The 18,289-nt window shown below is 42.5% G+C and overlaps 1 protein-coding gene across 4 annotated transcripts in view; it reads right to left on the reverse strand.

Annotated features, from left to right (window-relative positions):
• Window positions 1-280: 280 nt before the first annotated feature.
• The window catches only part of REEP6 (receptor accessory protein 6), a 43,523-nt gene continuing 25,514 nt past the window's right edge, over window positions 281-18,289 (reverse strand). For 2 of the 4 annotated variants that reach the window (XM_068234018.1, XM_068234020.1), the window contains one exon: window positions 281-1,191. In XM_068234018.1, the coding sequence (XP_068090119.1) occupies window positions 1,177-1,191 (15 nt within the window). In that variant the 3' untranslated portion in view covers window positions 281-1,176. Of the gene's footprint in view, window positions 1,195-18,289 lie in introns of all 4 variants that reach the window. The other 2 variants (XM_068234017.1, XM_068234019.1) reach the window with 1 other exon arrangement.

Here is an 18,289-nt window from a genome sequence, read left to right on the forward strand (position 1 = left end):
GGTCGGCCTCTGCACTGGCGGGAACCCCAGGCCGGCAGCTGTGAGCGGAACTGTGGTGTAAGACATGTCGACTGCAAGGAGCTGGAGGAAGACCAAGATAAGTATATAAGGGGGTAGAAGTATCTGGCAGATGACTCCTTTAAGTGATGTTACATAAACCAGAATCTAATTTACCAAAGAGCTCACTTCAAAACATTAACCATGTACAGCAATAAAGCAAAATGAAAGCAAACCTAAACATTTATATAAATTAGTCCAAAATAGATCACAGTGACAAGAGTAGTTTGTAAAGTTTTACCTTATAAACATGACAGCTTTACATATTCCATTGAACACTTGGACATTGTAGTTCATTAATTTACAGACAGCACAGTAGGGGGATGGATACTATATTATTACACTGAAAAAGTGTAAAAATGACCCCAACAAATCAGAACTTCAAGTAGAATTGTCAATCACTGAATTAGTACAGAAGCAAAAGGGGAAAATAAATGTAAACCACTTCCAGAGACACTGTAGCTGATTTATAAAGACCAATTCAGAGAAAACAAAAGTATAGCAATTGTTCAACAATAACCAATCAGAATTTGGGGGTTTTTAAGAGCCAAAACTTGCTTAGTTAGGCCACTTTTCCACAAAGTTTTGAACTGTGTGCTCAGCAAGCAGTTGCCAGGCAGCAGTGAGCAGTTGCCAGGCAGCAGCAAGAAGTTGTGAGCGTTTGAGCGGCATTGCACTGTCTAACAGTCCATGGAAAAGAGGACTTACTCTGGTCAACTGCACCACTTCTGCCCTAGTTTTCCTTGCACTGGTCTTGATAAATTCGACTGTATATGTTCATTATGGGGTCTAAATGTTTATCATTTTAAACACCATTCCTATTGTGACTTTGAAATGCGTAGGGCTGCTTCCTTTTTGTGACATACTGTAACTGTTAAAGATGTTGAAAAGTTTAAAATAAAACTGCTTCATTTCAGGTCACTAGGTGTTATGCTTCAGTATACAACTGTAGCATGATGCAACTGTAGAGGGACACATGGCCACACTGGAGTAGGGATAGAATTTTCCATGTAATAGGAGAGAAGAAATTAAAGGAGTTGTAAAGATATCAGCCCAACAAACTGTTCTCATGAGTTTACATCAGCCATTACTTGTCCTTTTCTCTTTCCAGGGAGTGGATTACTGCTGCATGGGCTGCTGAATGGAAAAAAAAAAAAAATAAAGTCATTCAACAGGTACATGTATACTTTATGTTGACAAAGCACCTACAGTGAAGGTGCAGAAAAAGCGCTTTCCAGTGTGCACACCCTCTACAGCAAACACCACAGAGCTAATATAAATAAGACAGTATAAAGCTGGCCATACGCTGATATTTTTTTTCCCATACATTTCTTGTTGATTTGCTCAAAACTGCTAGAAGTCAAACAAACATGCCGACCCGATCGAATAATCCGATAGATTTCGGCTATTTGCACCAGGTGGAAGATGTCTACTGTTCAGCAGCATATCGACAGCTCACAGCATTGAACTGCAACGCTGCAATTAGATTGATATGCTACAATCTATTAAAAATCTCTGTGAAGGGTAAGGCTCATCGGTCTAGGGACGTTAGAAAGGTGAAGTTACTCATGTCCCTAGTACTCATTTGGTATTAATGTTAATAGCATAAAAGCCTTTTACCTATTTTGTCCACGTACTGATAAGTTATATAAGCTTTATCAGTTGTACAAATACGTCTTCTTTCTATACTGATTGACATAATACTGGATTTTTGTGATTTGTAGGTTGTAAAACTTCAATACAATTTTAAAAAAAATAAAATAAAAAAATAATAGCTCTGTGCAGTATGTGAAGAGACTCAATCCAGTAGATCACTCTCTGATCAGATTATGACCTATCTTTCGGCCATATCAACCAGTGTATGGCCAGCTTAATCCTTTTGACAAACATCAAATGTAACCACTACACTAAAATAACACTACAGTGAAATGTGGTTAGTAAGGATTGAAAATTAGGAAGCACCTCTAACCCCAAGCATTTCTGAAATCTGACTAGAAACTACTGCAATGGATGAAGCATTCTGGCCTGCCCAGGTCCAGGCAGGGGAAATCAAACAAAAAAAAAAAATTACGGTTGATGGTGGATGTACACTTCAGGATTTAACTGTTATTGTGGCTTATAAAGTTTTAAATAAATAATTTAAATTCAAGTTTCCCCAACTATTCAACTGCATTAAATTTGCATACAAGTCAAAATTTGCATCTTTTTGAAAATCGATTCAGAAACCAGTGTTTTGACTAAGGGCGCCTTCACAATGCACCAGTTACAGTGCTATGCAGACAGACAATATCTGGTTCAATGCAATTATATATTATAGCAACCTAGAAAACCAGCCCCATTCCAGGCCTGCTTCTCCTTTGCGTTGAGATAATTGTCATGAAATCCACACATTTGCCCATTTGTCCTGGTTATTGTAACGTTAAAATTATATCCCTAGTACAATGTATGGTGACAATACTTTATTTGGAAATAAGGTACATTTTTCAGTTTTACACCCATCGCTAATTTTTAACCCATAAATTTATAATAATGTGCCCTCTTGACATACATATTTTTTTTAATCCCTAAAGTCAGTAGGTGTAATTTTACTATTTGGCCACTAGATGTCCCCGCTGAGCAAATCCCCATGTACAAGTACGCTACACAGGAAACAATGTGTTGCTACATTGTAACTAGGGAAGTGATGCAGGCTTCAATGGAAGCCTGCATCACAGGTGGCCTACGGGGAGATTGACCTCCTTGCCGGTCTAAAAAATCCAGCAAGGAGGCAGCGCCGCACTTTATTATTTTTTTTTTCTAAATCATGTAGTGAGCCCAGGGCTCGCTACATGATGGCCGCTGAATGGCGGCATCCCCCCACCCACTCCGATCGCCTTCGGCGATCAGAGTATGCAGGAAATCCCGTTGAGAACGGGATTTCCTGCAGGGCTTCCCCGGTCGCCATGGCGACGAGACGGGATGACGTCACCAACGTCATGGACGTCGGAACGTCACAGGGAATCCCAGGCCACCCCTCAGCGCTGCCTGGCCCTGATTGGCCAGGCTGCGCAAGGGGTCTGGAGGGGGGGGGGGGAGGGCGGCACGACGTTGCGGATAGCGGCGGATCGGGTGTTACAAGCAGCTAGCAAAGTGCTAGCTGCTTGTAACAAAAAAAAAAAAAAAAAAAAAAAAAAAAATTATGCAAATCGGCCCAGCGGGGCCCGAGAAATCCTCCTGCGCAGGTTACCCCGAGCTGAGCTCAGGATAACCGGCAAGGAGGTTAACCCTCCTGGCGGTTTGTCAAAATCCGCCAGGGGGCAGCAAATACGTTTTTAAAAAAAAATTTTCTTCTTCATGTAGCGAGACGGCGATCGGAGATCAAGAGATCCCGTTCAAAGAACGGGATCTCTTGGAGGGCTTCCCCCGTCGCCATGGCGACGGGGCGGGATGACGTCACCAACGTCATTGACGTCGTGACGTCAAAGGGGACTCCGATCCACCCCACGGCGCTGCCTGGCACTGATTGGCCAGGCAGCGCACAGGGTCTGGGGGGGGGGGGGGGCGACTGCGGCGACACGTATAGCGGCGGATTGGCGGCGATCGGGCACTGCACGCAGCTAGCAAAGTGCTAGCTGCGTGCAGCAAAAAAAAAAAAAAAATTATGCAAATCGGCCCAGCGGGGCCTGAGCGGTGCCTCCCGGGGGCATAGCCCGTGCTCAGCACAGGCTTACCGCCAGGGAGGTTAATGAATGTGAACTTCGTTCCCATTCATAAATCTAACGATTGGCGGCAGAAATCAGGGGCTCTATTGAAGTATAAACATTGTTTTTGAACAAAAACCGTATATTCTTGGCGGACATGTACGGATTGGCACAGGGGACTTTTGTCCCCTGCAGCCAATCCCCCCGATTCCAGCAACATCGCGATCGCAGGCATTTGCCACACATGGCAGCCTCCCTACAGTAGTAGTCCTATAAAGAGAACCTGAACCAAAGCACGGGTTCAGAAACAAGCCTCTGGGTCCTTAAAGAGAGCCTGATGTGGACTCGTGGGAAGGCTACCCGATCTGGAGGGGCTGAGCGGATCAGGTAGACTCCAAAACCGCTGCTCCTGTGGGCCTCTCATTCACAGCGTGCAGGGAGGCAGCGGAGCACGGCCAGGAACCCTGCAGGAACGCCCCTGGTGGTTGTTTCGAACAGTGAATCTCTCTCCAACATATTTACCTCAGGGGGGCTATAGTGTGGCAGTGGGGTGGGGGGGAAGAGAGGCATGTCATGAGACAGAACATACCTCTGTGTCCCATCAGCCCCTTAAAAAAAAACAAAAAACAAAAAAAAACACACCTCAGGTTCGCTTTAACCTCCCTGGCGTTCTATTAAGATCGCCAGGGCGGCTGCAGGTTTTAAAAAAAACAAAAAACTATTACATGCAGCCAACTGAAAGTTGGCTGCATGAAAGCCCACTAGAGGGCGCTCCCGATGCGTACTTCTGATCGCCTCCGGCGATCAGAAGTAACAAGGAAGGCCGCAATGAGCAGCCGTCCTTGTTTCGCTTTCCTCGTCACTATGGCGACGAGCGGAGTGACGTCAGCCGCCTCCGATCCAGCCCTTAGCGCTGGCTGGAACTGTTTGTTCCGGCTGCGCTGGGCTCGGGCGGCTGGGGGGACCCTCTTTCGCCGCTGCACGCGGCGGATCGGCAATCAGGTAGCACATGCGGCTGGCAAAGTTCCGGCTGTGTGTGCTCCTTTTTATTTGAATAAAATCAGCCCAGCAGGGCCTGAGCGGCACCCTCCGGCGGTAATGGACGAGCTGAGCTCGCCCAGACCGCTAAGGAGGTTAATAGAGGCTTCCCTCATTCCACCCCCCGACGCTCACCGGGGAGCTCCTACTGATCGGGTCCATGCTCCGATGCTGGCCTACTGTTCAGGTGCAACCGTACTCATGCAGGAGTAGTACAGCCGCACACTTGAAGAGGAACCTGACCCAAATGAGATTACAGACAATCCCTTATTCCTTATCGGGAATCTTTGGAGAGTCTGCACTCACTGACGGGGGACCGGAGGAGGCAGGGGGAAGCCTCATTAGGATCCAGAGGCTTCTTAAGCTTTTAATTGTTCGAAGGAGAAATGTACATGCATTTTTTACACTGTATTTCCATTTCAAGACTCTGGCAATAGGGTTGGGGGACTGTAGGAAGGTTTATCAATTTTAAGTTTACCATGAGGTATGGTCAGTGGGATGCAGACTCTTATTTGCATCTCCATGACCATCCCCCACTGTGGAAGCAGCTCTGCATTTCTGTAAAATGGAATGCTCAATGACATGTGTAAAAGGTGGTTAGGATTTACATTTCACCATAATTGTGGGAGGGATTGGTTGGGGACCCTGGCGCTCATGGACACCGCCAACTGCTAATAGGTTAACTATGCACAACTGAAAATGAATATAAAAAAAAAAGTTCAGGTTTGCCCTATGATTTAAGGATTTTTCCTTCTATAAAACTGATGCGCTATTTAACCACTTCACCACTGAGGGGTTTTACCAGGGGTGTGAAGTCGGTCCAAAACTCCACCGACTCCGACTCTTCTAATTTGCATATTACAATTTTGTTGATTAACAGTATGCAACATGAAATTTGTCTCTTAACTGCCAACGCTTAGGAATTTTACAAGACAACTGAAGTGAGGTGGTTATGTAGACTATTATATTTATTCCCTTTAGACTAAAACTAGTCCTTGGTAAGAGTACTTGTAAAAGGTACAAACCGGAACAAAGAACATCCATCAGGCCCTAGGCAATGTAACCGTGGGTACATGTAAGAATGATGTGCAGGTACTCTGCAGGGGAATGAGGAGATTCTTCCTCTATTACACATTCTTCATGCACAATCTGAACCAGGTTTATGGGTGATAGACAACACCTCTGTTCAATGTGCACAACATTCTCAGTGGATTCCCTGCAGCTCTGCGGGGAGTGCATATGTAGAGTATAGTACTACTGTGTAACAAAGTAAACCTGAGACAGATGAAATTAAAGTTTTATACATACATGGAGCTTCCTCCAGCCCCCTTCAGGCTAATCAGTCCCTCGCTGTCCTCCGCCACCTGGATCTTCTGCTATGAGTCCAGGTACTTGAACCAGTCTGGTGTAGTGCGCATGCACACACTCTGCCGCCGGGAGCGTACTACACCTGCGCAGCACTATTGCGCAGGTGCAGAATGCTCCTGGCTGTGGAAGCGGCACGTAGCCAGACTGTGCTGACTGGCTGAATTACCAGGACTCATAGCAGAAGATCCAGTTGGTGGAGGTGGACAACGAGGGACTGATTAGCCTGAAGGGGGCTGGAAGAAGCCCCAGGTATGTATAACACTTTTCTTTTCATCCGTCTCAGGTACCCTTTAATTTGTAGTCACCAAACCAAATTTTAACATATCAAATTATTTTATTTCATGAGCAAAGAGAGTGCATACATTTGCATAAACCAGCATCAACGCAGAATTATTTCCATCTCATTGACCATCTCTATTAGTGACACGGCTACACATCAGGCTTTATACTTACAGCATAGATGTTATTTAGTATATATAAGATTCCTGTGTACACATCATATATACTGTACAGTCACAATCAGATATGTATATCTGACTTTAAAAATACGGTGACTGCTTTATTGAGGCAGCACAAGTAACTATTTTTGATTGGTTTATTTCATTTTTGTGGACTAAGCACAGCTATTACTGTATAAATATACATTATTTTTAATGACCATTATCTGAGAAATAGAACATTTTATCATATTTTCTATTTTAATTAGTTACAAATTTATTAGGAGTCGGAGTCTGCATTTTTTTCCCGACTAAGCACCCAAAATTGCTCCGACTTAGACTCCACAGCCCTGGGTTTTACCCCTTGAACACCAGAGCAATTTTCACCTTTCAGCACTCCTTTCATTCGTCTATAACTATCATTACTTATACCAATGAAATAAACTATATCTTGTTTTTTCCGTCACCAATTAGGCTTTCTTTAGGTGGGACATTATGCCAAGAATTATTTTATTCTAAATGTGTTTTAATGGGAAAATAGGAAAAAATTTCAGTTTTCGGCCATTATAGTTTTTAAATAATGCATGCTACTGTAATTAAAACCCATGAAACGTATTTGTCCATTTGTCCCGGTTATAAAACCGTTTAAATTATGTCCCTATCACAATGTTTGGCGCCAATATTTTATTTGGAAATAAAGGTGCATTTTTTTTTCAGTTTTGCATAATTACAAGCCCGTAGTTTATAAAGTAACAGTGTTATACCCTCTTGACATAAATATTTAAAAAAAAAAAGTTCAGTCCCTAAGGTAACAATTTTTTTTGTGTGTATTTTTTGTATTTTTTTGTTTTAATTACAAAAAGAAAAAAAAAATTGGGGAGTGTGGGAGGTAATTAGTTAATTTATTATGTAAAACGAATGTATTTGTATATGTAAAATGCTTTAGGGTGACTTCCGGTTCCGGCGCCTGGATGAGCGGACGCTAAGAGCGGAGCTCCGAGAGCAAGACCCAGAGAAGCGAAGAAGCACCAGATAAAGTGCCCCTAAAGTGCTCACCTGCCAAACTGGGAGGCTCACGGAAGAAATCTGGCAAGACAAACAGGCCGATGGATCGCTACCTGCTGCCAGCGGAGGAGAAACGCAGTAAGCGGGGAAGCCGCTCGCCTACACCCAAGATGGCCACCGGACACAAACAGCATGAGGAGACGTCCCGGAGCTCTCCACACTCACAGCAGTCGCAGGAGTGGGAACAAGCCAAGACGAGAGACAGGGACTGGGACACAGAGTCGGAAGACCAGCAGGGTGAGTTGGATGGCAACATAGACCCAGCACATTTGCACAGCCTAGCTACCGCCGTAGTGCAGAAGCTCACTCCAGATCTGCAGGCCATGATACACGCAGCCATGACCCAGTCCCTGCAAAAAGTACATAAAGACATCCCAGCTCAAGCAAACAGAATTAAGCAGGTGGAGCAGCGTACTTCATCTTTAGAAGATAAACACATAATATACAAAACAGATTAAAAAGCTCGAGACAGAAAACACCTACATGAAGGATAAACTACAAGATCTGGAAAACAGATCGAGGAGAAGCAATGTGAGAGTAGTGGGTCTGCCTGAATAACATACAGCAGCCACATTAATGCAATTTTGCGCTGAAACAATACCACAGTTGCTAGGCCTACCTACGTCTTACAAAGTGGAGCGAGCTCATCGAGTAGGCCCGCCGAGAGACGGATCTAAAAGCAAAGGCCCAAGGATAATAATGGTCAAGTATCTTGATTACGCAGATAAGGATCTTATAATGCGCACCTACAGACAACTCCAGCAACCTCTCACACACCAGGGCGCCACACTCCGTCTCTTTAACGATTACTCAATTGAGATATCCAAACTAAGGCAAGGCTTTACAAATGCATGCTCTCAGTGCATCAAGCGACAGTGGAAGTTCGCATTACTCTACCCTGCCATCCTGAGAGTAACAGATGGCGCCGGGAAACAACATATCTTTAAAAGCCCAGAGGAGGCAGAGAAATATCTGACAACCACAGCACATCTAGCAGCCAGCCAAGACCAAGGCACATCAGCAGGAGCTGACAACACATAGGAAGGAGAGTAACTTTATAAAAAGTGTTTATCTTAAAATGGAGGGGCACTGTTTTCTTGAGTAAGTCTGCTTCACAAGAGTCTGTGAAGAAGAAAGACGATGGAAAGCTACTTCACTCACCAGGAAAAAAGTGAAGTCACTTATATGGTTAAATTGGGGATGTTTTGTTTTGAAAATTATATTATTACTTACCTTAAAGGTGGCTATATAGGGGGGGAAGGGTTAAAAGGGAATGGGGAACTCTCTGCTGCGCACTTAGGCGGAAAAAGATAACATGCAGGATTAGGGTTTGTGAGCCGACTCCGTACTCATTCTCACTGGCACAATGTCTCTAAAAATAATTTCATGGAATATCAAAGGAATGCGTACCCCAGCCAAACGATCACAAGTGCTGAGACACTTAAAGAAATTACATGCAGACATTGCACTCCTACAGGAGACACACCTAAATACCTTAAGTGCAAAATTCCTAAAAAAAAAGGATGGGTGGGAGAAGTATATTGTGCTGCCGCAGATGACAGGAAAGCAGGTGTAATAACACTAGTCCATAAGAGACTAGTCCAGAAAGTAATAAATTCAAACGCAGATGCCAAAGGGAGATGGGTACAGACTTGGATCCAAAAAGGCTCGGAAACTACTGAGATAGATAGAGATAGATAGATAGATATTGTATATGCTCCCAATGACGATAACGCTTCTTTTTTACAGGAACTAAATCATAATATTACAATAATGAATACTAGCAATGTCATAATAGGAGGTGATTACAATGCAGTATTAGACCTACAGGAGGATAGAAGAGCAGGAAAAAAGATCCAGGGGTTATATAGAAAGAAAGCTGAACATTTCAGCAATTTTGCAGAGGAGTTGAACTTGCTGGACTCCTGGAGGATATTGCATCCAAGTGAGAAACAATTTACATTTTATTCACAGCCCCATGACATGTGATCACGCTTGGACTACATACTAGTATCCCCTAGCATATTTAAGAAGACGCTGACAGCCGAAATACATGACATGGTCATATCAGACCATACCCCAATATCAATAGAGATTCGAGAACTCATTCCTAGGGGCACAGACATCTTATGGAGATTTCCAACGCAATTGTATGAAAACGAAGAATTCAAAGCCCTGATAAAAAACTGGTGGATGCAGTATTCTGAGGAGAATAAATCCAGCATAGACAACCCTTATCTGTTCTGGGAGGCAGCGAAGCCTGTGATGAGAGGTCACATCATTTCACACTTAGCGGGTAAAAAGAAACAAGCAAACATAGCCTACATGGAAGCTGTAAAAAAAGTTAGAGAAACAAGTAAAAAATTCCAAAAAACACCCAACCGATATAAATAGGAAAAATTGGCTAAGCACAAAAGCAGAAGTAAACAGGTGGATGGCAGAGAAAGAAAAATTAAATCAATCTCACCAGGCCCTTAGATTCCATAGACTAGGAAACAAAATGGGGAGGTTGCTAAGTAACTTAGTCAGAGGAGCTAGACACCCAACGCAGATACAGGCTCTAAAATCAAAACAGGGAGAGATAACTAATGATCCTAAGAGAATAAATGAAATATTCCAACAATTTTACACAGATCTCTATAGAGACAAAGGGGACCCCTTAGATAAAAACAAAGTACAAAAATTATTAAAAGAGGCAGACCTACCACAAATAAAAGAAGACGACATTTACGAATTAAATAAAGAAATAACCCAATCAGAAATTATGGAGACCATAAAGGGACTATCAAATGGGAAATCACCAGGCCCGGATGGGCTGAGCTCAGAATACTACAAACTTCTTAAGGAGGAAGTAGCCCCACATCTTCACACATTATTCAATAAAATATTAAAAACAGGCAATCTCCCAAACACAGCAAATAACGCGTACATAAAAGTACTGCCAAAGAAGGCAAGGATCTAAAACAGCCAGAGGCATATAGACCTATTTCTTTAATGAACCAAGACCTCAAATTGTTAACAAAAATAATGGCAGATAGATTGGCCAATATCCTCCCCACATTAATAGGAAAACACCAGGCAGGATTTATCAAATATAGATCAGCAGTAGCAAATGTTAGAAAAGTATTGACAGTCTTGGATTATACCAAATTGTACCCAAAAACGTCAAAAGATTACGCCCTACTATTGTTGGACGCCAAAAAGGCGTTTGACAATGTAAGATGGCAATGGCTGCAAAACATCCTATCTAACATGAAATTCTCAGGATCATTCATAACACTCATCGAGGCGTTACAGAAGTCACCAACCTTACAAATATACACAACCGGAATTTTATCCCCAAGAATTTCTTTACAAAAAGGGACAAGGCAGGGGTGCCCATTGTCACCCCTGCTCTTCAACCTAGCAATAGAACCCATGGCAAAAATCCTCCATAAAAGAATTAAAGGCATCAAGGTGGGAACAGTAGAACTGAAACAAATGCTATTTGCCGATGACAATCTTATTTTATGGCCAAACTCCAAGAACAAATTGAAATGGTGTTTGACTTAATTAAAGAAATAGGGGAACTGAGTGGATTTAAGGTTAACCAGAATAAAAGTGAGCTGTTGATGCTCTCATCACAGGCTTCGTATGATAGGCAACTTAAGGAAACGGGGGTGAAAATTAGCACAAAAGTTAAATATCTGGGAATTAACTTTACAAGGGATCCCGCTTCAGTATACGATTTAAACTACCTTCCCCTGATACAGAAGTTAAAACAGATGATGTCCTGGAATTCGCTACCAATCAATATTATGGGCAGAGTAGCCTTAATTAAATCGGTGATCTTCGGCCGAATACTATACCCATTACAGACGATACCCCTACTCCTTAAGCATAAACATGTGAAAGAATTGGAGAGGGCGATGTCACACTTCATCTGGTCAGGTAAAAAACCTCGAATTGCCCTTCATAAGATACAGTTTCCAAAAGAGAAAGCAGGCCTGGGCCTACCAACCTTACGAAGATATAATCTGGCTTGTATATGCCGACATATTAGAGATTGGTTATGCGATTCCAGTGTGTTCTCGCAGCTATCTTACATACAAAATACAATCACCTGCCACAGAAAATCAGACAAAGTGGGATAATGAGGGATACTTGGGTGACATGGAAAGAAATTCGCAAACTATATAAAATGCCTGTACAAATATCAAAATATATGCCACTTTGGGGACACCCAGGATTTCCAGCAAGTCTAGCACATGAGGGGGTTTGGGATATGGGAAGATAAAGGTATAAATAAATTTGGTCACCTATTCAATCTCGACACAGGGAAATGGAAATCTTTCATAGAGCTGAGGCGAGAGTTCAACATACCACGATCCCATTTCTTGTTCTATGCACAAATTAAGTCATATTTACAGACAACAGTAGCGGATCTCTCTCAGGTAGCAAAACCCAACAAATTTGATAGCTTCTTAAAACCAAAGACACATGGCCTACCTTTATCACAGATTCAACAACAATTACAAGAAAAACAACAAGGAACCCTAGCGCGAACACACTTCAAAAAGTGGCTGAAAGAGATAACAGACATAGAACTACCACAAAAGATAATAGAAGGATACCAAGTATATAGACAATATATCATAAATGAAAGCTGGAGAGAATCCCACTTTAAAATGCTGCACAGAGCAAAATATGCTTTCGATATTAAGTACAAGACGCCGCCACAAAATTACAAAGCATGCTGCCCAAAATGCCAACTTCCTAACGCTGGCCTCTTCCATTGTCTATGGGACTGTAGCATAATAACTGAGTTCTGGACGAAAATTCAATTATTAATCAACCAAATGTGTGGGAAAAACATTCCAATCATACCCCAGACTTTTCTGTTCCACTACGAAGAACAACCAGAAAGCAGCGAGAGAGGGGGGAGTACACAACAGGGTAGCCATCTATCCCCTCTAGGACATATCGTCTTGGCAGCAGCCAAGAAGGCTATATATAACAAGTGGATATACCCATCGTACCCAACAACGTGGGATGTGGAACAGGAGCTCCTACATTTATACAACTTGGACAGAAACTACACCCTACAACACAAGGGAAAATTTACAAAATCCTTCTTCAAAAAATGGAAAAAGTATATAATATATACATACAATACAGAGGAGATCCAAAGTATGGTGAAACCCTTTCGCTACACGGAATGGTATGCAACTATGGACTTACTAAACAAGCTGGGACCACTCAAGATAGCATCATAAAGGCCAAACATATTAGACTAACCTATATTAATAAAATATTATGGACCACAAACTCAAGAAATACATGGAAGGGAACAGTGGCAGCAGAGAGAGGGGGAGGGGGGTAACAGACAGGGGAAAGGGGGACTAGGGAGGGCTTTAAGGTTGTTATGTTTGCTTAGCTAAATTGTCACGGCACAAACTTTAAGTTGTCTACACATAAGATGTATCTATGCAAAATATGTAGTGAGTGTACGGAAGAACTTGAGGCATTAGACATGTTGGCCTGGAGCCTTAATGCCCCAAAATGTTTTGTTTTTATGAAAACATAAAAAGCAAATAAAATGTTTAAAAAAAAAAATGCTTTAGGGTGTAGTTTTACTATTTGGCCACAAGATGGCCACAGTTAAGGACGCTTACAGGAAGCACTACGAGGCTGGGAGAATCACAATGATCGCTCGGTTTCTCAAAGAAGCAGCAGATCATTGCGGGGGCTTAGATCAACGAGCGGGAATGGATTTTCCCGTTCATTGATCTCCGGGCGAGGGCGTGCACGAGTGGCGGGAGCGCATGCACAAGCGGCAGTAGCGCGGACAGCGGCGGTAGCGCGGAAGGTTCGGATTTCTCCGTCCCTTGGTTTTTTTTTTTTTGGGGGGGGGGGGGGGGGGGGGGGAAGGGACGGAGAAATCCGTACCGCAGGGGGTAAAGTGGTTAATATAAAAACAAGTTTATCCAATAATATGGACCAACACTTTTAGATCTGTCAGAGCATGCTGGGAATTTTTGTAGAAGTGAGGTAAAAAAGTAAAAAGTGATGAACAGCCTGGTGTGCTTATGTGATATATATTTAAAAAAAAAAAAAATTATATGTATTTCTATTTCAACATACCACCATCATACTGTGTCTATGCCAGATTTGGGTAACAATTCTCAATTTTATTGATATCTAAAAAATAATTTAAAAATTTGAAGAAAAAAAAAAAGCTTTTTTCTATTTTTGCTGTCAATTGGATCTCTCGCTCGAATAGGTTTTGAAGCGAAAACTGCATGGTGTGTACCAGGCCCAAGGCCATACTCAAAATCAGTTTATATTTGTTTACATACACAGTTGCTCAGGTTTATAGCGGTGCCTTGTAGGGTCCAGCTCTGTCCCTATTTCAAGGAGATAAGGGAAACATGCTCTTGCTGCTGGTATAAGTGTTTGTCAGTTTGCCATGTTACTGCAATAAGAGCTTCCAATAAAATAAGAGACCACTGCACTTTCTTTGGAAGCTGGAGTTTTGTTTTTTTATAAACATTTTATTTGGTTTTTAAGAAAATTACAGAAAATAACAGGTGTAAAAGCCTGCGATCCATCCCGGGTAAGTGCTTGGGACACAATAGCATCAGAGATAGGGATAAGGACCATGCAATTTACCCTCCTACTAAATACAACCCTTTCCCCTAGACTTCTAACGCCACCCCCCTCCCCATGGTCAATCTCTCATCCCTATATGGGTCAAAAAGTGAAAATTATTGCCTTATTTCAGGAAATGTGTACAAGCGTTTATTTCTCAAATGTATTAATTGGCCTAGTTTAACTAGTCTTTTTTCCCAATCAAGAAAACCCCCATGAGATAGGCTGGCCGGAAAGCCAGGATGGCCTCAGAATGGCATGAATTCAGTAATTGAGTAAAAAACACCTTTAATTGAGTTTAAAAACACCTTTTCATGTTGCGATTGTGTCGCACATTAGTTTGCTGCGCTTCACCTGAATAGGGAGAGTTGTAAACTTGCTATGTAAAAGCCCTGTGAGGGACCAAGGTTCCGCACAAGCTGCTTCCAGATTATAATTGGAATACACATTGGTACCATTTATCCGATCTCTGGAATGTCTTATCATACATGTGATGTGAGTTTGTGAAGGGCAATTCTGCGTTTCCGGCCTACCCATAGAAAGTCCATAAAGGCTTTAATTCCTTAATGTCCATATGCTTTATTAATATAGGCAGGGTCTGTAGGGGATATAATAGACGTCCAAAGCTCACTGACTTGATTAACCACTTGCCGACCGCGCACTCATAATAATCCGCTTTGTTTACATTGTACGGCGCTGCTGCGCAGCAGCGCCGTAAGGCAAATCGGCGATCCCCGGCCAATCAGCGGCCGGGGATCGCCGCCATGTGACAGGGGACAGCCTGGCTGCACAGGACGGATAGAGTCCTGTGCAGCCCAGATTGCCAGGGGGGACAGAGATGAGAGGGAGGGGGGGAATTTTGCCGCGGAGGGGGGCTTTGAGGTGCCCCCCGCAACACCCAGGCAGGCAGGAGCGATCAGACCCCCCCAGCACATCATCCCCCTAGTGGGGAAAAAAGGGGGGCGATCTGGTCGCTCTGCCTGCACCCTGATCTGTGCTGGGGCTGCACAGCCCACCCAGCACAGATCAGCTAAAACAGCGCTGGTCCTTAAGGGGGGGTAAAGGGTGGGTCCTCAAGTGGTTAAGGCTGCACGTCCCATTAAATTTATTGGTAATTTCATCCAGCTTTGAAGTTGGCGTTTGATGTCCGATATGAAGGGTGAGTAATTGATGGAATAAAGTAGGTCCGGATTTTTGTGGAAGTTTACACCTAAATATTTTATTTGGGAGCAGAGTTTTAAGGGATAACGGTTTTGGGAAGAAAGGGGAGCCCTCCCGGATAAGTACATAATCGCACACTTATCTTGAACCCACTAGCTTCCCCTATCTTGTTTATCAATATGAAAACCGGTATTCAGCTTTGTGGCAGGCTCTGACATGAAGACTAGAATGTTGTCTGCAAAAAGTGCTTGTGACAGTACCTCTTCCCCTACCTTTATCCCTTTTGTGCCTCTAGGATACGTGCTAGTGGATCTAATGCTAGATTGAATAGTAATGGAGATAGGGGACAGCCCTGTCTCGTACCTTTTTGTAGTTGAAATCTGTTTGAGAGAAAGCCTGTGGTATAGATTTGGGCACAGGGGTTAGTTTGCATTGCTTTAAGAAGGTTTCGAAAAGGGTCCTGTGATGTTTAGCTTGTTCAGTACTGCTTCTAACCACCCCCAATTGAAATTATCGAATGCCTTTTCTGCGTCGATTAATAACACTGCATAATTTTTACAGGTTTCTGGGTAAGCTTTTGCATAGTCTTGTGCTAGGAGGAGCTTTCGTATATTTGAGACTGCTGACCTATGTCTTATAAAGCCCGTCTGGTGGGTAGTAACTAGTTTTGGCATTAGATCTGCCAAACAATCCGCCATTATTTTAGATAATATTTTTGAGTCCAGGTTAATTAGTGATATGGGGCGGTACGAGCCAGGGGACAGGGGATCCTTACCAGGTTTGGAAAGTAGCTTAATACTAGGCAAGATTGGATGATGTTGGGTAGGTACCTGTCATTAGGATATGGTTATAGAGTCGGGTCAATAGGGGGGCAAGGTCCGACGTCAATATTTTAAAGTATGTTTAATAGTGTAGAGAACCTCATTTATTGTTATCTCTGCATTGAGAAACTCTAGGTCTTCGTCACTCAATTTTGGAAGTTTCAAATTATTACGTTTTTCCAGACCCAGTGATTGCCGGTCCTGGCTAACCCCGCTTTGATAGAGTTCCTGGTAAAAGGCTTTAAAAATGGAATTGATTGTTTTGGGATCATGTGATATCTGACCGACTCATTGCGTAGTCCCGAGATCACTGTATATTGATAAGATGGTTTTGAGAGTCGCGAAAGGAGAGTACCCATTTTATTTCAATACTTGTGAAAATAAAGATTTTTATGTTTTTAGATATTTGCCTATTTTTGAGGCAATTATCCGTGCTACCCCTAGCACGCATCCATAACAATTTATTTTCTAGGGATCGGTTGTCAAAAAATGCTTTATGCGCTTTACGAAGATGATCAATTGATTTGAAGTACTGTATATTAGACTGCTTTTTCCTGCCTGCCACATAGCTGATTATCTTGCCCCTCATTACTGGTTTAGAGGCTTCCAAAAATAGGGTAATATCCTTTTGGTGTTCAGCATTAGTCTCATTGTACTCCCATAACCACTGCTGAAGCATTGCTTTAAACCCCTCATCCTCGTATAAATATGCCGGGAACTTCCATAAAATGTCTGTTCCTCTTGGCATTATAGGAATTACTGAGAGCTGTACAGGGGCATGATCGGAAATCATCAATTCTAAAATTTCAGCCGATTCTATCTGGTGTGAAAAAGTTAATTTCACTGGCGTAATCAGAGAATATCTTCAATTTTAATTTTTGTGGTACCACTTATTTGGGAGTTACCTGACCTATCTTCCTTTATATCCATTAGTGAATTAAAATCTCCTTGTATTAATTTAACTGGGTTTGTGGAAAGTGTGCTAGCCAGAAGGTCCGCAAAGAATGGCTTATCCTCTGTTGTGGGGGCATATACATTTATTACATTATATTCCTCACATTGGACCAGCAGTCGAATCCTCACCCATCTGCCATTTTCCTCATTGCTATGTTCTAATACCTCTCCTTGAAAATTCTTATGGATTAGAATCATAACCCCAGATTTTCTCCCCTGTGCCGGTGACCCAAAAATCTGCCCTACCCACAATTTTTGGAGTCATTTTTATGTAGATTTACACAAGAACATTAATTAGTGCTTGCAAAACACAAATATGCCATACAAGCCCCAGAACAGAGGATAGATGACCTCAGAATTTTGTATGCCGATACAGGACCTAGTAAATATTTATGCATGATAAAGTTGATTCTGAGGTCAGTCTAAAGATCATTTCAGTCTTGAGGGAGTGGCACAACTAATCATTGCACAGCAATAAGAGTGTGTCAACATTAAGTTTTTTTTAAGCTACCATACCCAGCCTTTTTCGGTGAAACCACTCCAAGTTTCTGAACGTAACATTTTTTGGGGCCTTCTCCTTAACACGGATCTAGTCAAAAAGAATGTATTGTAGTCTTATTGGTCTACGCACACAATACATCACATGCCCAAGTACTCTGCTGCCATCTCCAGGCCACAATTTGAGAACATCCTGTGCTTCAGTGCCAATACAACCTGTCATCTAAGAGGCCACCCTGCTTATGACCGGTTCCCACAAAATTTGGCCCCTCAGACCACGTCATCAAAATTTGCAGATGCCTATACCCCTGAACAGTCATTTTGAGGCATTTGGTTTCCAGACTACTCACGGTTTTGGGCCCCTAAAATGCCAGGGCAGTTTAGGAACCCTACAAGTGACCCCATTATAGAAAGAATACACCCCAAGGTATTCCATTAGGTGTATGATGAGTTCATAGAAGATTTTATTTTGTGTCCCAAGTTAGCGGCAATTGATTTTTATTGTTTTTTTCACAAACTTGTGACAAAAAATAAAATCTTCTATGAACTCACCATACTCCTAACAAAATACCTTGGGTTG

Source organism: Hyperolius riggenbachi, chromosome 1 (assembly GCF_040937935.1).
Source record: "Hyperolius riggenbachi isolate aHypRig1 chromosome 1, aHypRig1.pri, whole genome shotgun sequence".
In the NCBI taxonomy this organism is placed as follows: Eukaryota; Metazoa; Chordata; class Amphibia; order Anura; family Hyperoliidae; genus Hyperolius; species Hyperolius riggenbachi.